This window comes from Helianthus annuus, chromosome 10, assembly GCF_002127325.2.
Source record: "Helianthus annuus cultivar XRQ/B chromosome 10, HanXRQr2.0-SUNRISE, whole genome shotgun sequence".
In the NCBI taxonomy this organism is placed as follows: domain Eukaryota; kingdom Viridiplantae; phylum Streptophyta; class Magnoliopsida; order Asterales; family Asteraceae; genus Helianthus; species Helianthus annuus.
This window is the reverse complement of record NC_035442.2, coordinates 8550209-8568552: the sequence shown is the minus strand read 5'-3', so window position 1 is coordinate 8568552 and position 18344 is coordinate 8550209. Positions and strand designations below refer to the sequence as shown.

The window sequence follows — 18344 nt, the reverse complement described above, 5'->3', positions numbered from 1 at the left end:
TTTGAAAATGATGGGTTTTGAAGTTGCTGGAAAGAAAAAGAAAAAAGAAAGAATACGATTGACTAAAATACTTTTCTCTTTATTTTAAATTTACCACATGTTATAATCTTATTACTTACTATCCTCTAGTCAAAATAAACTTAACTATTTGATTCTCACCCGATATAAGGGATCCAATTTGAATGCTATACATTTTAGAATATTATACCATAAACAATAATAATAAATTACTATTTACTACCTCATAATTAATGTCACACATAAGTCAATGGTGGCTCTCCCCCAAGATAAAATGAACAAATGCAAAAATATCATACATAGAGAGAGAAACTAAAACACACACACACACAAACAGCACATACCTTATCTTCTTCCTTCGTGTTGAGCTGCAAACAACTTCCCACCCACGAAAAATACCTTCATATGTCCTTTCTGTACCTCTTCATCTCCTGATATTATTATTTCACCACTCCAACTAACAACCTTCTTCATCATCCATTCAGAATTCTATTAATTATTAATAGATTTCGTTAAATCAAGATTTTCGGTTTTGTTATAAATTCAAAAGCTTTTTCGCTTCATCGCCAGTGAATTCTCGTCACAACGACGAGTACGACGAGTACAACGGGTGATTAGTTCAGATTTATATGTGTTTTTTTCGATTTCGACCTTTTATCAGTGGTCATAGTTACGGATAATGAATCATTATGTACCCGATTTCGAAACGGATGAAGATTACTTGCTTCCGGATTCATCAAGTTTGAAAAGGCACAAGAAATCAACTATGTAAATCTTTTACTAATTGTTTTTTTTATTTATTTATTATCACTTTTGTTATTTGTTATATTATAATTTTATTTAATTTTATAGGGGGGATGATGATATAATGGAATTACTATGGCAAAACGGTCAGGTAGTAATGCACAACCAAAACCAAAGATCTGTAACAAACAAGAAGCCGGAAACGACGTCGTCTAGAGAGATCCGATCCGGAAATATAGAGGACGAAACGACGCCGTGTAATCTTTTCATGCAGGAAGATGAGATGGTCTCATGGCTTCATTATCCTACTGATGATAATAATTTAGATATGTATCTTCATAATAATGACATCATTTATCAAGGTCTACCGTCTTCTTCTGCTTCCGTCATCATTCCGGCAACTTCTTCTCAACCACCGCCACCGCCAGAGGCGGTGGCGGTGGCGGTTCCGTCTCCTAGGCCTCCGATTCCGCCGTCTAAGCGTGTCGAAGAGGAACCGGTTCAACCGAAGTTCGCGAACTTCTTACATTTTTCTAGACCTAATAAGTTGAATGTAGCTGGAGGATCCGGATCCGGAAACGGATCCGGATCAGCTCCGGGGACGGTGAAAGCGACACCGGCGGTGACGCAGTCGACGGTGGTGGAATCTAATGACCGACCTGCGAATGAACCGCCACAGTCGAGAGCTTCGCGCGTTACTGATAGTAACGCGCTTGTTTCTGGCGCGAACGTAGGGTTTCGCGGGAGTTTGATGAGTAGTTTTGGTGCTGCTGGTGCGTCTTCTGGTGGACGAGAACCCGAGACGTATGATCTCAGTGCTTCATCGTCTCCAGGTATTAAAGGAAAAGTCATAGTCAATAGTTAAGTCATTAATTCATTATTAGTAGTCACCTTAGGGTGACGAATAATAATAGAATTAATGAAAATACATTTATTTATGTAATTTTTGTAAGTGTTACTTTTTTTAATCAAATTCTCTATACCATTATATTAGGTACTGGCGGCTCTGGAGCGAGCGCTAGTGTTGAGCCGCAGAAGCCACCGACAGTGACAGAGGATCGTAAGCGGAAAGGTGTCGATATCGACGATACCGAATGCTATAGTGAGGTAAATGACTGATTACTCCTTGTGCAATCATAGACTTGTACTTTTTACATGAATTAAGATCATGTGTACCTTCATTAACGGTGGTACCATCCCCATAACAAAATATCGTTCTCTCATAAATATAGGCAAATTCAACATGGGAGATATTATTATATTATATCTATCTATCTATCTTTTTAAAAGAGTTTTTAATTAGAAATATTTACCTTATGAAACCAGTTAAAATTTATACGTAATAAATAAATAACTAGTTGCGTCACGTGTTATGTGGACGCACATTTATTTTACTTCATTCATTGGTATTGTATTTGTTAAATTTATAAAGGTAATTGAAAAGTTAAATTATATATTATCTTATCATATCGTTTTATTTCTTTTATTTCACTCATTGGTATTGTATTTGTTACTTTTATAAAGTTAATTGAAAAAGTTAAAATATTATATTATCTCAAAATATATTGTTTTACAACTCCTAATTTTTTTTTTTTTTTGAACATCAAATATTATTCTTCTACTTTATAATCATAAGGATATTATGATTACTCCCTTGCCTGGGTTTAATTTGATTTTGAGTTTCTAAATACTATTTGCAACTTGAAATTGTCAACTTTGATTTTTGTTTGCGAGTTTGTTTTTATTTTATAAAATGATATATTAAATAGAGTAAAATGCCAAAATGGTTCATGAATATAGGTCACTTTTGTCACTTCCGTCCAAAGTGAAATTTTTTATATTTGGGTCCCTAAGGTTTCATTTTTGTTGTTATTTTCATCTAATTGGCAAACTGGGTTAGAATTTTCTATTAACTTCTCTTTTTTTGTCGTTATCCACATTTAATTAAAAATATATTATGACATAAAATGACGATTATGCCCTTATTTTTTTTAATGGCAAACGAAAATATTATTAAATAAGAAAGCACATCGATCAACATCTCGTTAAACCAACATGGTCATCAACCAGTACAAGAATACACAAACCTATACGCCAAAGGACGCGACATTGAAATTACACCAATCCTCCTACAAAAGAGCTGGAAACTTCGCTCTATTTTTTATCCAAAGATAACTATATGTCTTGATCTCTTCCATGGCCCTACTGAAATTCGCTTGCTTGGGCTTGAAAACGGCTTCATTACGGGTTTTCCATCCAATCCAAATAGACACCTGGACAATTAATAAAATCACTCTTTTCCACTTAGTTGACCCTTAATTCATCTTTGGAACTTGTAAAAGATGCTTAAGTTCAAGGATATAGATATGCTTTATTTTACACCAGTCTGCCCCCTCCTCCCAAACATTCTACACAAACTTGCATCCAACACACAAATGGGCAGCCGACGCGTCTCTTAATTTAAATGAGGAAACCAATAAAAATGAGAGAAGTTAACAGAAAATTTTAACTCATTTTGTCAATTGGATGAAAATAACAACAAAAATGAAATCTTAGAGACTCAGATATAAAAAAGTTTATTTTTGGACTGAAGTGACGTAAACTCAGGGACTATTTTGACATTTTAGTCTATTAAATATTAAAATTATATAAAAATATTATTATTAAATTAAACTTAAAAATACCGTTGGTGAAATCCAAGCTAATGTATAAATGTTGGTGCAGAATATATAAATGATTACATCACTTACGATGAAATGTTGATCAACTCGAATTTCGTGAAAAGGATTTATTCGATTAATTTGTAGTTTCTACTCCTTTAATTTGTCGTCTAGCGACACACCACTAACGAACCCATGAAATGCAAGTTTCGATGCACTTTTGGAGTGCTGCTAAAACCGTATTTGCCACGTCGAACAACGGCTTCACACGTGGCTATTTAGAGTGACACGTGTGTGCATAGTGGCCCACATATACTCCACATACTTTCATACATATTTTTTTTTTTTTGAACGGCCAACATAAAATTTATTAATCTAGCAAGAGGCTAGCACCAAAAATACAAACAGAGAGTCTACAGCATGCACCAATACAAGGCTAGCAACACATGCTACCATACACCAAACAAACAGAAATAAAACAGACTAAAACACATCAAATTTTCGCCATAGTTCCCAGGTAATTGTGTTCTCTTTTGCCCGATTCCTAATCCAAAAAAAGCTCCTGGACTTAATCTCTTCAATCACATTAGACGCGGACAACGCCTTCTCGCCAAAGACTACATCATTTCGATGTTTCCATATGCACCATAATGTAATTAGAGTTATAGCATGGAACGCTTTTTTCTTCCGACTACCTCCCGGAGCCCACTTATGAGAATCCAAGACATCTCTGAAACAAAAGGTGAACAACGAGGTGTACCTGCACCATTGCCCGATTATTTGCCATATGGTTTGAGCAAATTGACACGACACGAATAGATGTTCACACGTTTCATCATGTTCGCCACACATCGCGCATGCCATGGAACTAACCGGGATCCCTCTTCTAGCTAATGCAGCCCGGGTGGGCAGCCTCTCGCCTTCCGCCCTCCAGGCCACTATACCGATTTTAAGCGGCACCCAATTGTTCCATTGCACCACATAGTTCGGCATGACCCGGTTATGATTTCTAATGATTTTTTTTACACTGCAAACAGAAAAGTCACCTGATGTATCATGCGACCATTGCCATTTATCCGCCTCCAATGAAAAAGACACCGATTGTAGCAGTACAGTCAACTGATGTAATTCAAGAAGCTCACTTGGACCTGCTGGAGGACGTTTCCATACCCAGTTGACAACCCCATTTCCACAGACCCTAGACGCCACAGAACAAAGCTTATCCTTTTCAATGATGAATAAGTGCGGAAACCTCTCGGACAATGGATCCGGACCGATCCAAATATCGATCCAAAATGCGATATCCTCCCCTGACCCCACCGACCCAACAATGCACTTTGATAATTTCAAGCCTTTTCTTTCCAAAACCTCAGAGCTATTAACAATTTGTTTCCAAGGCCCCGTTATGGAGACTTTTGAAGGTATAAAATTCCACGCCCGCGAACTATGATGAATGGACCAAATTACTTTCCTCCATAACCCATTCCTGTCTACTTTAAACCTCCACCACCACTTCGATAGCATTGCCAAATTAGCGTCTTGAAGAGAACCAAACCCCAGCCCGCCATACTCAATCGGACCTATTGTTTTCTCCCACGCCGTCCAATTTAGTTTCGCCTTTTCCTCCGAGCCTCCCCAGAAAAACACTCTCCTAAATCTTTCAAGTTGGTTCAAAACTTGAAGTGGAGCTTTGTAAAGAGAAAAGAAGTAAGTCGGTAGGGCACTAAGGACCGACTTAATCAGAGTTATTCTTCCGCCAAATGATAACTTTTTTGCCTTCCAAATTGAAAGTCGATTTTTAAACAACTTTAACACAGGCTCCCAATTCTTAACTAAGTTCATATTTGCTCCTACCAAAAGGCCAAGATAGCGAAACGGGAATTCGCCGGCTCTACAAAAAAGAGTACTTGCCATACTGCTAATTTCTTGGCCATTGACTCCGACGCCGTATAAACTGCACTTTGCTAAGTTCACCTTGAGCCCAGATGTCAAGTAAAAACATCTGAGGATCCGTTTTAAATTGAGAGCATTACTATTAGACCACTCGCCGAGGAATACAACATCATCGGCATATAAAAAATGGGATAAAATCGGGCCGTTAGTGTTACACCGAATTCCGTGAAATAAACCCACCATAGTCGCCTTCTTCATAATACCGGTCAATGCTTCCATTGCCATTACAAACAGAAATGGGGAAAGAGGATCACCTTGTCGAAGTCCACGAGAACAAACAAACTCCGATGTCGGTGACCCATTCACTAATACGGAAGCCCGAGCCGATTGAAGAATCGCCATAATCCAATCACACCATTTAACGGGAAACCCCATTTGTTCCATAATCGATCTTAGAAAGCCCCAATGAAGTGAATCATAAGCCTTATGAATGTCGATCTTGAAAAACATACCCTTCTTTTTTGAATATTTCATCCAAGCAAGAAGTTCGTTTAAGATTAGCGGACCATCCGTAATACTCCTACCTGCCAAAAAAGCGGATTGCTCCTCTGATATGACTTTACCAATAACCCGCTTGAGTCGATTAACCAAAACCTTCGAGATAACCTTATTTATACTTCCAATAAGACTGATAGGCCGAAAGTCCGACGGTCTCAACGGGTCTTTTAATTTCGGAATCAGAGCAATAAACGAGGAAGTGCAACTTCTGTTAATAACCGGATTATTATAAAAATCATTAAGTACCTTAACGAAATCCGCCTCCAAACCACTCCAGCAGCGTTTGATGAATTTAAAGTTGAATCCATCGGGCCCCGGAGCACGGTCTCCGTGACAGTCCCACACCGCGTCCTTTATCTCCGTCAAGGAAAAAGGACAAATAAGAGAGCTAGCATCTTCTGACGATAGAACCGAAAGGTTCGGGCATGTGATAGATGGTCGAGTAGGCATAGGTTCAGAAAAAAGAATTTCAAAGAATTCAAAAAATTGTTGTTTAACAGTAACCGGGTTCGTCACCCACTCATCATTCTTAAAAATGCCGTTAATTCTGTTCGAGCTTATGTTGGCATTTACGACACTATGATAATATCCCGTATTCTCGTCTCCTTCTAACGCCCACCGTACTCGCGACTTTTGTTTCATGTCTAATTCTTTCAGCCGCTCAAATTCCATAATAAACTGTTTATCACTTATTCTCATCTCCAATTCCGGTTGGTTGAGTGCTCTATCCTCTGCCACATTTTCCAGGAAAGCCACCCGGTTTTTCCTGAACCTATACATCTCCTCCTTCATACGCCTTTCCTCTTTAATCCACTCCTTAATCCTATTTTTCAACCATCTTAACTTTGTTGCCAACGCTAAATCAGACGGGCCTTCAAACGAAAAAGACCTACATTTCTGAAGGACAAAATCAACAAATCCAGGTAACTCAAACCAAGAATTATATAACCTGAAAGGTATGTGACCATAGTCCGAAGAGACCATAGTGAGAAGTAAAGGTCTGTGATCAGAGTAGGCTCTGTCGAGGGCTACAACGGATGCGGCTGGCCAGATTTCAACGAATCCAATACAAACCAAGAACCGATCGAGTTTACTTAATTTGTCCCCCCGGTCAGACATATAAGTAAACTTCGCACCACCCATTGCTAATTCATGCAAGGCCGCTGAAAGGATAAAGTCATTAAAGGCATCAGCGTTCGAGGCAACATATTCAGAGTTAAACCGCTCCTCCGGGCTCCTGACGTCGTTGAAGTCCCCCATGAAAACCCATAACCCCTGCCTCGAATTTCTAAGGCCAAGAAGATTTGCCCATAATTCGCGCCTAGTTGTCTGGTCGTTAGGCGCATAGACGTTTACAAGGTTTAAGCGAATACCGGATGCCACAATAACTCCACCGACACACAAAAAATTCCTGTCCTTAATAATCTCATTGCACCTGAACAAAGTTGGGTCCCACATAGAGACTAAACCCCCTGACCTCCCATGAGATTCGACCACTGCCCGCTCAAAAATTGACCGCCCCCATAGAAAATTAAAACCAAAATCAGACGAATCTTTCAATTTCGACTCTTGAATTGCCAGAAAATGTACCTTATTGCTTGTCTTTAGACCACGGATCCAGTCTAACTTTCGGGAATTCCCGACCCCCCTAAGATTGACCGAAAGAATATTCATTGGAAACCGGCTTCAATCTCCTCACCAATAATTAATTCTCTTGTATCTTTCTCGAACCCTGCCAAGTTAATGCCAACAACATCGCCAACTACAGCAGTGATCTCGGCTTCGAACTCCACTTGAGTATCTTCAACAAACTGAGAACCAAAGTCCTCCCCTTCTCTAATACCATTCGGCGAATTACAATCATCCTGTCCCGGACCCGGGGTGTTATCGGCCGGAGTATCCTCAATTGACTCCGAGGTATTTTTCGGTGAATAAATCGGACAGTTGAGGTCGATAGCACTGGAATCCCTCTGAGAGGGTCCAAAATTAGCTTTAACTTGTGGACCCTGTGTAGAACCAATCGATGGTGGACTCCTCAAAGCCCTGGCCCGTTTCCCCAAATAAGGTTGTGGAGTTGGGCCTAAATGCTTACTCAGCCCAGTGGTTTTTGCAACAGCCTGTTCGTTATCCACACAACGGGGCCCACCATGTAATCCCTCTGAACCAGCATTGGGAGTTGAATTAAAGCCATAATTATTATTCTGAGAAACCCTAGGCGGCGTTACCCCTTCCCCATGCAATGCCTCTCCCGAAGTTACGTTACCGTTGCATGCCTGCTGACGTACCAACTTCTCCGGCGTGTTGCCGGCTGCCCCACTTGAGTTCCGGCAATCGGCACTTCCTTCACCAATCTGAGACTGCTTAATCTCTCCCTCTTCTACCTCCTCGTTCTCCATGCAAACATTAGAATTCTCCTTGCATCCTGAAACTTCCACTGACTGAATACAAGAAAAGTCAAGGTTCCATCCAGTCATCTCCTCAGCCACCCACACTTGATGAGAACGGCCCCTCCAAAGAATATTCAGGTCCTCGTTAATCCGTTTGGTACTCGTCGTAAGAACATGACAATTCCCGGAGGAGATATCGATCTCCGACCAGTTAAAATCTGAAGGTTTTACAATCATACCAAATAACTCACCGATCCTATCGTATAAACGATTATCCCGCAACTGAAATGGCACACCAAGGATTTTTAGTTTTGCAATTCGTTTTAATGGAATAGGTTTACCATTCCATACTTCAACTTCTGAGAATATAGTGGACCACACATCTACGTTCTGCTCCACGAAGGTCTTAGCCTGGACATTGTCTTTGAAGGTGACTAGCATGCTCAGGCCCCCAATATAAGAAATGCTGCAATCCATGAACCCGCCTGTTGCGAGCATTTGCTCTACAGCGCATAGGGTCCTTACATTCAGTGCAGACCCCAGCACCGATCTGCCGACACAGTGCATCGGATAGGCCGCCACAATGTCATCCGCCACAATTGTTTTTTGGTTATTGGTTCTTTTTCCACCACCATTTCCCACAGCGTCGCTGAACGAAACGCCATCCTGCACCCTAGAAGCAGGTACCGGAATAGGATTTTTTGGCCGCCATACCTTCTCTTCGTTTCTAGGTGGTGCCGTCGCAAACTTCTGGTGATCTTTGTTGAATTTGGCAAGAGACACAGAGAGCTTCGCTTCAAAAATTGTGACCGTGTTCATGTTCGCCAATGTTTCTTCCACGTTTGAGACTCCAACATATCTAACAAACCCAAACCAATTCCCTCTCGAATCCTTCTTCTTTGCTACATATGCATCAGACACTCTACCGTAAGGCTGAAAGGCCCTCCCAAGTAATGTATTCGATGTTCTATCCGGAAGATTAGTAACAAAAAAAGTTAATTCATCCGGATTATTTTCACTTCGTCGGACTCTCCTGTAGGGAACTTTCATACATATTTGGAGATTACAATGGCCACCTTTCATTTCAATTAGGAAAATCACTACAATATTTTTGTAAACTATTTGCTTTAAAAATACATTAGACATAATTACCTTATCTATTTTATGTATTTTATAATACAAGGGACATGATTTGGTGGTAAAATGTGTGATCTTTATTTATAAGATGAACGGTTTAAATCCAGTAAGAATGCAAGATACAGATTTAGAGGTATTTAACAGTAAATTTATTGCCAAGGAAAAACTATTTTATATATGATCACATAGCAAATATAAAATTGACCGACTATTTATTTATTTATTTATTTTAACCATACGTAAAAAATTTATGTTACACCGACTCTTTTTACATATTTGTTTTGTTTACGTAAAAGATGAGTCATGCGTTCGTATATTCTAATGTGTTTATAATGATACACGAAGGGTTAAGAGGCATGAAGTGGTGAAGATAATCAAGTTATTTCGCATTATCGCATATTAATTAGATGGTTGTTTTTGTCTTAGTGATGAATAGATGATTACTACTATGATAATTTTGAGTTTTTCATATATGTATAGGTGTATATATACCTTATAGAATTTAGAAAAAAATAGTTTGAATTAAACAGAATTTATCAAAAGTAACCAATTAGAATAAAATCCTGAATTCATCACTGTTTTGAATCATATATGTTTCAAATAATCAATAGAAAGAAGTTTTTCTTTTTTCTTAATTATTGGCCAATTAATAATACATGATATATATGTATTTTTTTACTTGATATGTATCTAGTTTCTTTCTACATAAGTCACTTTTATGCCCAATATCCACAAGACACAAATTAGGTGAAGTATATGATTCACTTCAAGAACATAATGCATATGCAAGTTGTACTTTTACAATTCTTGACCTTTTTAGTACATTAAAAACTGTACCATAAGATACTTAAATGTCAAATCAACTGCTTTACTTAAAATTCATCAAGATACTTGATTTGTCCATGTTATATTTCCAATTTTAAATTGTACGGTGCAAAAGTGTTTCATGCATTTAAACACTTCAACCTTAAATATATACTTACCAACCATGTACTTGTTTTTACTTTGCCCCCTTTTTGTTTCCATTTCAAAAAAAAAAAAAAAAAAAAAAAAAAAACCCTTTCATGCCAACATTTGGAACATAATGATAGGTCACCACCTTTATCAATTGCAATAATGGTAACATATTTGATATAATTGGTGTTGTGTGTTTGAAACTATTTATGTGACATGAAATTATGAAATAATGCAAATTAGAACATAATGTTTGGATTTTAAACTCCTTATATGTCATTTGAAGTGGTTAGAATTTGTGTATTAAGGTTAATGTTTTATTTTGAAGGATGCCGAGTTCGAGTATCACAACGCAAAGAAGCAAAAACATGGATCGACATCCGCTAAAAGGACTCGTGCCGCAGAAGTCCACAATCTCTCGGAAAGGGTTTGTACTTTCATCGAGCTTAAATGGAAACTCGCACCCTTAATCCTTTACGTTTTGATATATTGTGATATTTATGCGGTAAAAATTTGGTTTATGTAGAGACGACGCGACAGGATTAATGAAAAGATGAAGGCGTTACAAGAACTAATACCTCGTTGCAACAAGGTCCGGTTGCAAGTGTCTATATATATATATATATATATATATGAGGTTTTTTATTAAAAAACGTGCTAGTTTTTCAACTAATACGCGTTTTAAATGTTTTGAATGACAGTCGGACAAAGCTTCAATGCTCGACGAGGCGATTGAGTATCTGAAGCAACTTCAAATGCAAGTACAGGTACTTACAATAATTTTTATTTTATTATAACCAAAAAAATCCAAAACGACTCATTAATAAGTAAACAGGTCAAAACTAGCAGACGTGGATATATATATAATATATGTATAGATGACCATTTGTATATGCAGATGATGTCCATGGGATACAACATGGTTCCAATGATGTTCCCCGGTGTCCAACGATACATGCCGGCGATGGCTCCAATGGGTATGGGAATGGGAATGGAACACGTCGGAATGAACCGTCCCATGGTTCCATACCCACCGGTCCTACCCGGGTCAGCAATGCCGAACCATGCAGCCGCAGCTGCTCATCTCGGTCAACGTTTTCCCGTTCCACGGTTTCAAATGGCACAGATGCCCATGATGGGGCCCACGAGCAGTCAAACAGCTAACCCGCAAGACCCGATGATGAACCCGTTCCCTATGCAGAACGGAAACCAACCGCGCGGTCCATTTGCTGATCCGTACCAACAATACATTGGTCTCCCTCAAACACATATGCTACAACCCCAGGCACGTTGAATATAAGACTTCTCATATAGTTAAATTTATTCACTATTGTTGAAATATTTAAATATATATACATATATATGTGTATGATTATGGGGCATACTATCTTGCTTTAAAAAGTTGGTTGTCACACATTTTGAAGTGCAAATAAATTCCATATTTATTAAGACACTGCATTTATTTGTGCATGCAAGTGCTAAGCTATTTATGATGTATGTGAAGGTTGCCCATGTATTGAAAATATTTTATATATATATATATATACCTAATTTTATTTATATTAATTCAGGCTAAGTTTTTTTTTTTTTTTTTTTTGATTTTTTTGAAAATTAACTTTATTCAACAAACGCCTCTGACCCAAAAGGGCAAAAGGTTAAGTTTTACCGTCTTTGATTAATCAATCGTTCTTGAGCCATTTGATCGCTTCTGTAACTGCATCATTTTCTCAATAAGAACAAAACTTCACAAGAAAATTACATATTTCTTAAGACAGTGAACAAAAAGGGTACGAAATACGTATTTTGTGTAGTGTTTACACCTTGTTTCATGAGTACTTATGAAACCGATCTTCATACAGAACCAAACGGGCATGCCTGCAGCTACAAGTAAGCCTAGCAGCAGCAAAGACGTCAGGAATCCCGAGCATCACCCAACCAGTAAGCCTAATTAGCCCTTAATGTCGATAAGTTAAGTAACATTCATGTCAATAATCAAAGATCATAGTAGTGACCGATATGTGTACTTATGCAGGTTGATGTTCAAGAGAGACGAGGCTCATAGCCGACTAAATTTTGTAGTTAAAAGGGCGAGATGAGTATCCGAAGCATTCTAAACCGATTGGGTTTTACACCATACAACAGAGTTGGCATGTAATTACACCACACAATAGTAACCTGAGGCATTGTGTAAAGGATCAAAGAAGTGTGTCGACATGTTTAATTATTTAACGATTTAGTTTTTTTTTTCTTTTCGTGACGTTTTTGTTTGTAACTGTTCCATAGGAAGCCAATAAGGAAGAAAAAAAGAAAAGTGAGTTTCACTATGTGAAATAATAAGTATATACTTTTTGAATGAGAATGTATGTAGCTTTGTGGTTGTGGGCACCAACACACGTGATTTAAGAATCTTTGTTCGAATCAATTGTATGACTTTATATCCAGGAGAATCTGGGCCAAGATTCTGGAGAGAATCTGACAGCTGAGCTTAAGAACATATCCCTTTACATTATTAGTTAACAACTTGTATGCAAAGAACCAAATATTATTTGAATGGATGGCTGAGAAACGACTTTTTATTGGCCGTATCTTTTTCAACTTGCGTCGGTTTGATTCGACTCGCTTACACCTCCATACCACAAGAATAAGCGCTTCAATGCCGAGAATTTCAATTTTATTGGGCGATGTATCTTTTTCAACTTGCGTCGGTTCGATTTAATTCACACCTCCACACCACAAGAATAAGCGCTTCAATATAGAGAATTTCATTAACTTGCACGATACACTTACACCTCTATACTGCATGCATAGGTGCTTCAATATCGGAAAAAAAAATGTGTTTTATAACTTGCATAATATCCGGGGGGGACCCACCCTTTGTCGGTTACAACAACTAACCACCTTGTTTCTCAAAGTTGAATATACCTTCTTAACAACATTAAAGATTGCATCTACCACTACCGGACTGACATTTAACAAATCCAACATTCCTCGTCGGACATCGCTTCATACAACTATAATTGTTGATCGCCAGACTGATTCAAGGTAGACAAAATCTAGCAATAGAAAACAACAGAAACCTATTACTTATTGTTAAAACAATTAACGAGAAGTATACTGAACTATTAAAGATGCTTACCTTTTCTGTAAATAGGCGAAACGCTTCATCGTCCATTGCTTTATCCAGCTCCTAACAAGATTAAAAAAGTTAGTGTTGTGTGTGTTAATCGTGGATTTAACTGGATATATTAGGATTATAACACTTACAGTTTCAGCATCTGCAGAAGAATCTATTTTGTGTATGAGTTTTTGTAGCTCCTTGTCTTTCAAAGCATCGATGATTTCGGTATTTGAAGCTGTAGTCGTATATTATGTTTCAACCAATGGGTCTCTTTGTTGAATTGATAAAAAAAAGTATCATGCTTCTCCGTTAAGAGGGGCACGAGTAATGAATCAAAACGAGTCCATGTTGAAACGGGCCATCTTTGGGTCGGAAAAAAATTGTCCATTTCCTTTTCATTTTTTTTAGAAATATACCTTACTCATTAGTTACATAATCAAGTGTACAAATACAATTTAATCAATATGGAATGAAACGATATGGGAGTGATAGACGTTGAGCGACTTTCAACCTATTTGGCCCGTTTAATATAAAAGGCAACAAAATCGACCCATTAGTTAGTAAAGGGTCAAAAGTGCCATATCTAGGGTATGTTTGGCAAAAGTAGCTAGTGGCTGGTAGCTGGTAGCTAGTAGTTGTAGCTTTTTAGATATATTTGGTGTTTGGTAGAGTAGCTGGAGCTTTTAATAAAATGTATAAAATGACCAAAATGGACATAACTAAAAATTTAGAAAGTGGTGCATTAAAAAGTTCCTTATTTTTAGTGGTTAAAATAGTCATTTTTCCCTAAAAGCTTGAAGCTCCTAACCTAAAAGCTTAAAGCTCCTTCAACCAAACAAGACCTTTTATTGAGTATGAGCTTTTTCTTAAAAGCTTAAAGCTAGAAGCTCCTAAAAGCTTCTAAAAGCTCCATGCCAAACATACCCCTAATGTGATGTTAATACACTTTAGGCCAAAATATACTTAAAAAGCATACCTATGCGCTCTAGTTGTGACCTCTGTAGCACCTCATCATCAGCATTAACATAACAAGGTCTATCAACATCAACTGTTGTAATAGATGTGCCTGAAAATACAGTTGAATTAGTGGCAGATTAAAAACAATATTATCAACCAAAGCTCACGGATATGTACAACATCATATCAGGTATTAATCTAAAATTATAAACCTACTTGTATCATTCTCAGAAGCCGGAACTGGTTTAACACAGGGAATTTCTGCACAAAATCAGACATCTCCAAATTAGCTTGCACATCATAGTGGTCAAAGTCGCACTCAAGGTGCAAAGAGATCGCCTATCGCCTAGACATAGGCACAAAAAAAAAGCACAATAACAGGAATATAGATTTTAAAAATTTTAATACCATTCAGTAAACATAACAAGAAAACCTAATAAAATTAGCAATTAGAATAGAAACATATCACACCATAGACTTTCTAAATTCTAATTAGGTTTTATATTTTCACATGGAAAGATTAAGGCAAAGAGACAAGATATATGAGGTAAGAATGTAATATTATTCCACCCAATTCAGCATATCCATAATTGCGAATAACGTGCTGGGAAAAGGGACTGAATGATAGATGCAAGAAGGATACCGACCAAAGCATGGGTAAGGATTGGAGCAAAGATGATCAGGTAAGAGTCAGCCAAATAGGTACACTGCTGCATACAGGTCTTTATGGTTGAATAATTTACGTCCAATGGTTGAAAAAAGAGAAGAAAAACTCCTACAGGCATGGCCCTGCGCCGCATCTTTAGAAGAACCGCACCTTGCATCTACTTGAGGCGCAGTGCCCTCGCCTAAATGCGTAGGGGCACACGCCTTGTGCGCTTTTGATTACTAGTTTCAAATTACAGTAGTACTCTAGAGTAATGAAAAAAGAAAATGAAAACTTTAGTTATATTAATAACAATAAAACATAGTTAGGCATGCATGAGTTACACTAGAATCCTTTGTTTTACAGACATATAATATAACCCTGTATATTAATATAAAACCAAATGTATCTTCCTGCACTATTGTATTTCATCTGTTTGACTCATTGCCCAGCGTACCTAAAGTCATGTAAGGAACCTATTTTTCCACTTCAATCAGGATTCATGTGGAACTCTCTAATAACCCACGCACATAACTAGAACCGACAAATTGTCAAAAGTAAAGCAAAACTTACACGCAGTTACGTTTCATCCGAAAAATACTTTGTTAAATCACTTCAAAAACTAATAACACGATCTAACAAAATTTAGTAACAAATTCAGTTGTAGTCTGGTTTAATATGCTTTATCTTCAAATATCAGCTGCTACAAAACTGTTATAACAAGAAGAATCAACTGCCTATAATCCTTCGCAGATACGCATCCATTTAAAGGATAATTAACGATGAACTTCATATGAAGGTAACATATATAGTAGTTAAACAAAGTATTAGCATTCTCTAATACACCAAAACAACATACTATGCAGTTAAAGCGGTCCAAAATCGAATAGCGGTCAAGGTCCGCTATATGATATATAGGTTATAGCGGTGGTATAGCGGTGATATAGCGGTAATTTTTATACCATGCATAATTTATATATATATATATATAGGGAGAAGATCATGCGAGAACCATCTCTTATTGTGAGAACCGCGAGAACCAATGTGAACACAACCAAAAATGCCTAAAAATAGCTAAAAATCACACAAATTTTTTTTTTAATATTTTTTATATAAAAATCGCTACTTTTCGAAGCCAAAAAAAATTTAAAAAAATAAATAAATTTTTTTGGCCACTAAAAGTAGCGATTTGAGCATAAAAAATAATTAAAAAAAAATAAATTTAGATTTTTTTTTAGATTTTTTTAGGTTTTTTGGGGGTTTAGTTTTTAGCATTTTAGCTGGGGGGGGGGGGGGGGGTAGGTTTTTTTAGCTATTTTAGGTTGTGTTCACATTGGTTCTCGCGGTTCTCACAATAAGGGTGGTTCTCGCATGAGCCCCTCCCTATATATATATATCTTTGAAAAATATTAATAGTAATATCAAATTCATAGTAATATTATTCCATTATCAAAAACCTGTTGCAAATCAAATACTAATAGTAACTTTGAAGTATTTAATTTAAGAATTAACACAATCAAACACCGTTACTGCTATAACCGTTATAGGCCACCGCTATTTGGACCGCTGCATACCCTGAGGTCCGCTAACCGCTATAGCACCGCTATTGACTGCTTAGACAACATATAGAGTGAATAATCAATGATGAACTTCAATTAACATCAACAATCAGCACAATTGCTTCACAGAAATCCAGTAGAACGAACATAAACCCTAAACCACTAAATTCAACATCACTGACCATAAACTACCAACAATATCAACAAAAACACACAAACAAACAGTAATTCATGCATGTTAACGGATCGTAAGTTCGTAACCCTAAATCATTCCATAAACCTACACAATCGATTGAATGAACAGATTACCTTTGTGTTTCTTAAAGCAGACGAGCGAACAACTGCAAAAGCAATTCAAATTAAACAATAGAACATTATTAAACATGCATTGTTAACGGTTTCGAAACCCTAGATCGGAGAAACTAACAGTTAAAACAACTTACTATGGAATGAGACACATAGGACACTTGTATCTGGATTCTGCTTTTTCACAGACTTTGCATTCCTTTTTAGACGCTTCGTTCTTCATTTCCGATCAGACGTCTATTGAACGGCGGTTGGAGAATTAGTTTTCCGGCACGGAGGACGGTGGTAGTACGGCAGTCGGCGGCAAATGAATAGAAGGTTTGTTTGTTTGTTTTCTTTGGTTTTGGTAGATTAATTAGGCCCAGGCCCATGGGAGTGTTGGGCCGTTGGGGTGAGGTGAGAGGTAGTTAGGTAGGGGTGTGCGTGGGTCGGCCCGAGAAAACTGAACAGAAGATCTGGACCGAACCAAGACCGACTCGAATAATACCAGTTGGTTTGGTACTCGGTTTTGCTTTTGGATGACATGTGGTTTCGGGTCGCTTTAGTCAGAACTAGAGGTGTACAGACCGGTTAATTTCAATAACCGGATAATTTGACTTTTTAACTTTAACTGGTTATTTTTTAACTGGTTTGGTAATTAATTTAACCGGTTATTTTCGGTTAAAACCGGTTTTTTGTTTTTTTTTTTTTTTTGGTTTTTTTTGGTTAACCGGTCTATTGGTTGAAAACCCGGTTACTATACTAAATATTTACAACCGGTTACTAACCTATGGTTAAAAATAACCACTAATCGGTTATTCCTCGAGCGGTTATTAACTGGTTTTAGTTAATAACTGGTTACAGTTAATTAGCCGGTTATTTTGTGCACCTCTAATTAGAACATAAAGGGAAACTTGAAAAATCTCTGTATATGTTTGATTAGGTGCTGAAGATGAGTAATGCACTTTTGATTTGAAGCTTGTTAAACCGAAAACGGTTTTGTGGTTTCATTTGATTGTTCCATTGGATCGTTTAGTTAAATACTGTAATGGTTAATTGATATTTAAATGTTTTAATGATAGATTAAAAAAGGTTTGGTTTTTGAACCATGTAAAGGACCTTTTGCTTTATTCTAAGACTATGAGGTATGGGGTTTGGGTTGGGGTGTGGGTTGGTTAAAAATGCTCAAGCCACCACTTCGGGTGGGCTTGGGTTGGGGCGTGGCCAAAGGGGCGGGAGTTTAAAGTCGGGCGTGAGACGGGCTAGCGATCCTATGTGGCGGGCTCCTATTCGCTTGGTGGCCATGTCATAGCGGGGTGTTTAAATTTTAAAATTTAAATTTCAACCGTTTGGCCAAGCCAAGCGGTCACCCCAACCCATCAACATCACTATAAATATAACCCCAACCCCATCGGCTACCCCAACCCA

The 18344-nt window shown here is 37.6% G+C and overlaps 2 protein-coding genes across 2 annotated transcripts; one reads left to right on the top strand and one right to left on the bottom strand.

Annotated features, from left to right (window-relative positions):
- Positions 1 to 307: 307 nt before the first annotated feature.
- On the top strand, positions 308 to 12736 carry LOC110883966 (transcription factor PIF1). Its single transcript, XM_035979080.1, has 9 exons — positions 308 to 786; positions 871 to 1595; positions 1757 to 1869; positions 10680 to 10778; positions 10878 to 10943; positions 11053 to 11118; positions 11250 to 11636; positions 12211 to 12289; positions 12384 to 12736. The coding sequence occupies exons 1-9, from the start codon at positions 698 to 700 to the stop codon at positions 12386 to 12388; spliced, it is 1629 nt and encodes a 542-aa protein (XP_035834973.1). The 5' UTR covers positions 308 to 697; the 3' UTR covers positions 12389 to 12736.
- A 432-nt stretch (positions 12737 to 13168) lies between these two features.
- LOC118483359 (zinc finger HIT domain-containing protein 3-like) lies at positions 13169 to 17306 on the bottom strand. Its single transcript, XM_035979081.1, has 7 exons — positions 17075 to 17306; positions 16941 to 16972; positions 14643 to 14687; positions 14446 to 14535; positions 13616 to 13704; positions 13488 to 13538; positions 13169 to 13404 (listed from the first exon to the last, which is right to left on the bottom strand). Exons 1-7 carry the CDS (start codon positions 17158 to 17160, stop codon positions 13363 to 13365), a joined length of 435 nt encoding a protein of 144 aa, XP_035834974.1. The 5' UTR covers positions 17161 to 17306; the 3' UTR covers positions 13169 to 13362.
- Between the last annotated feature and the right edge of the window lie 1038 nt (positions 17307 to 18344).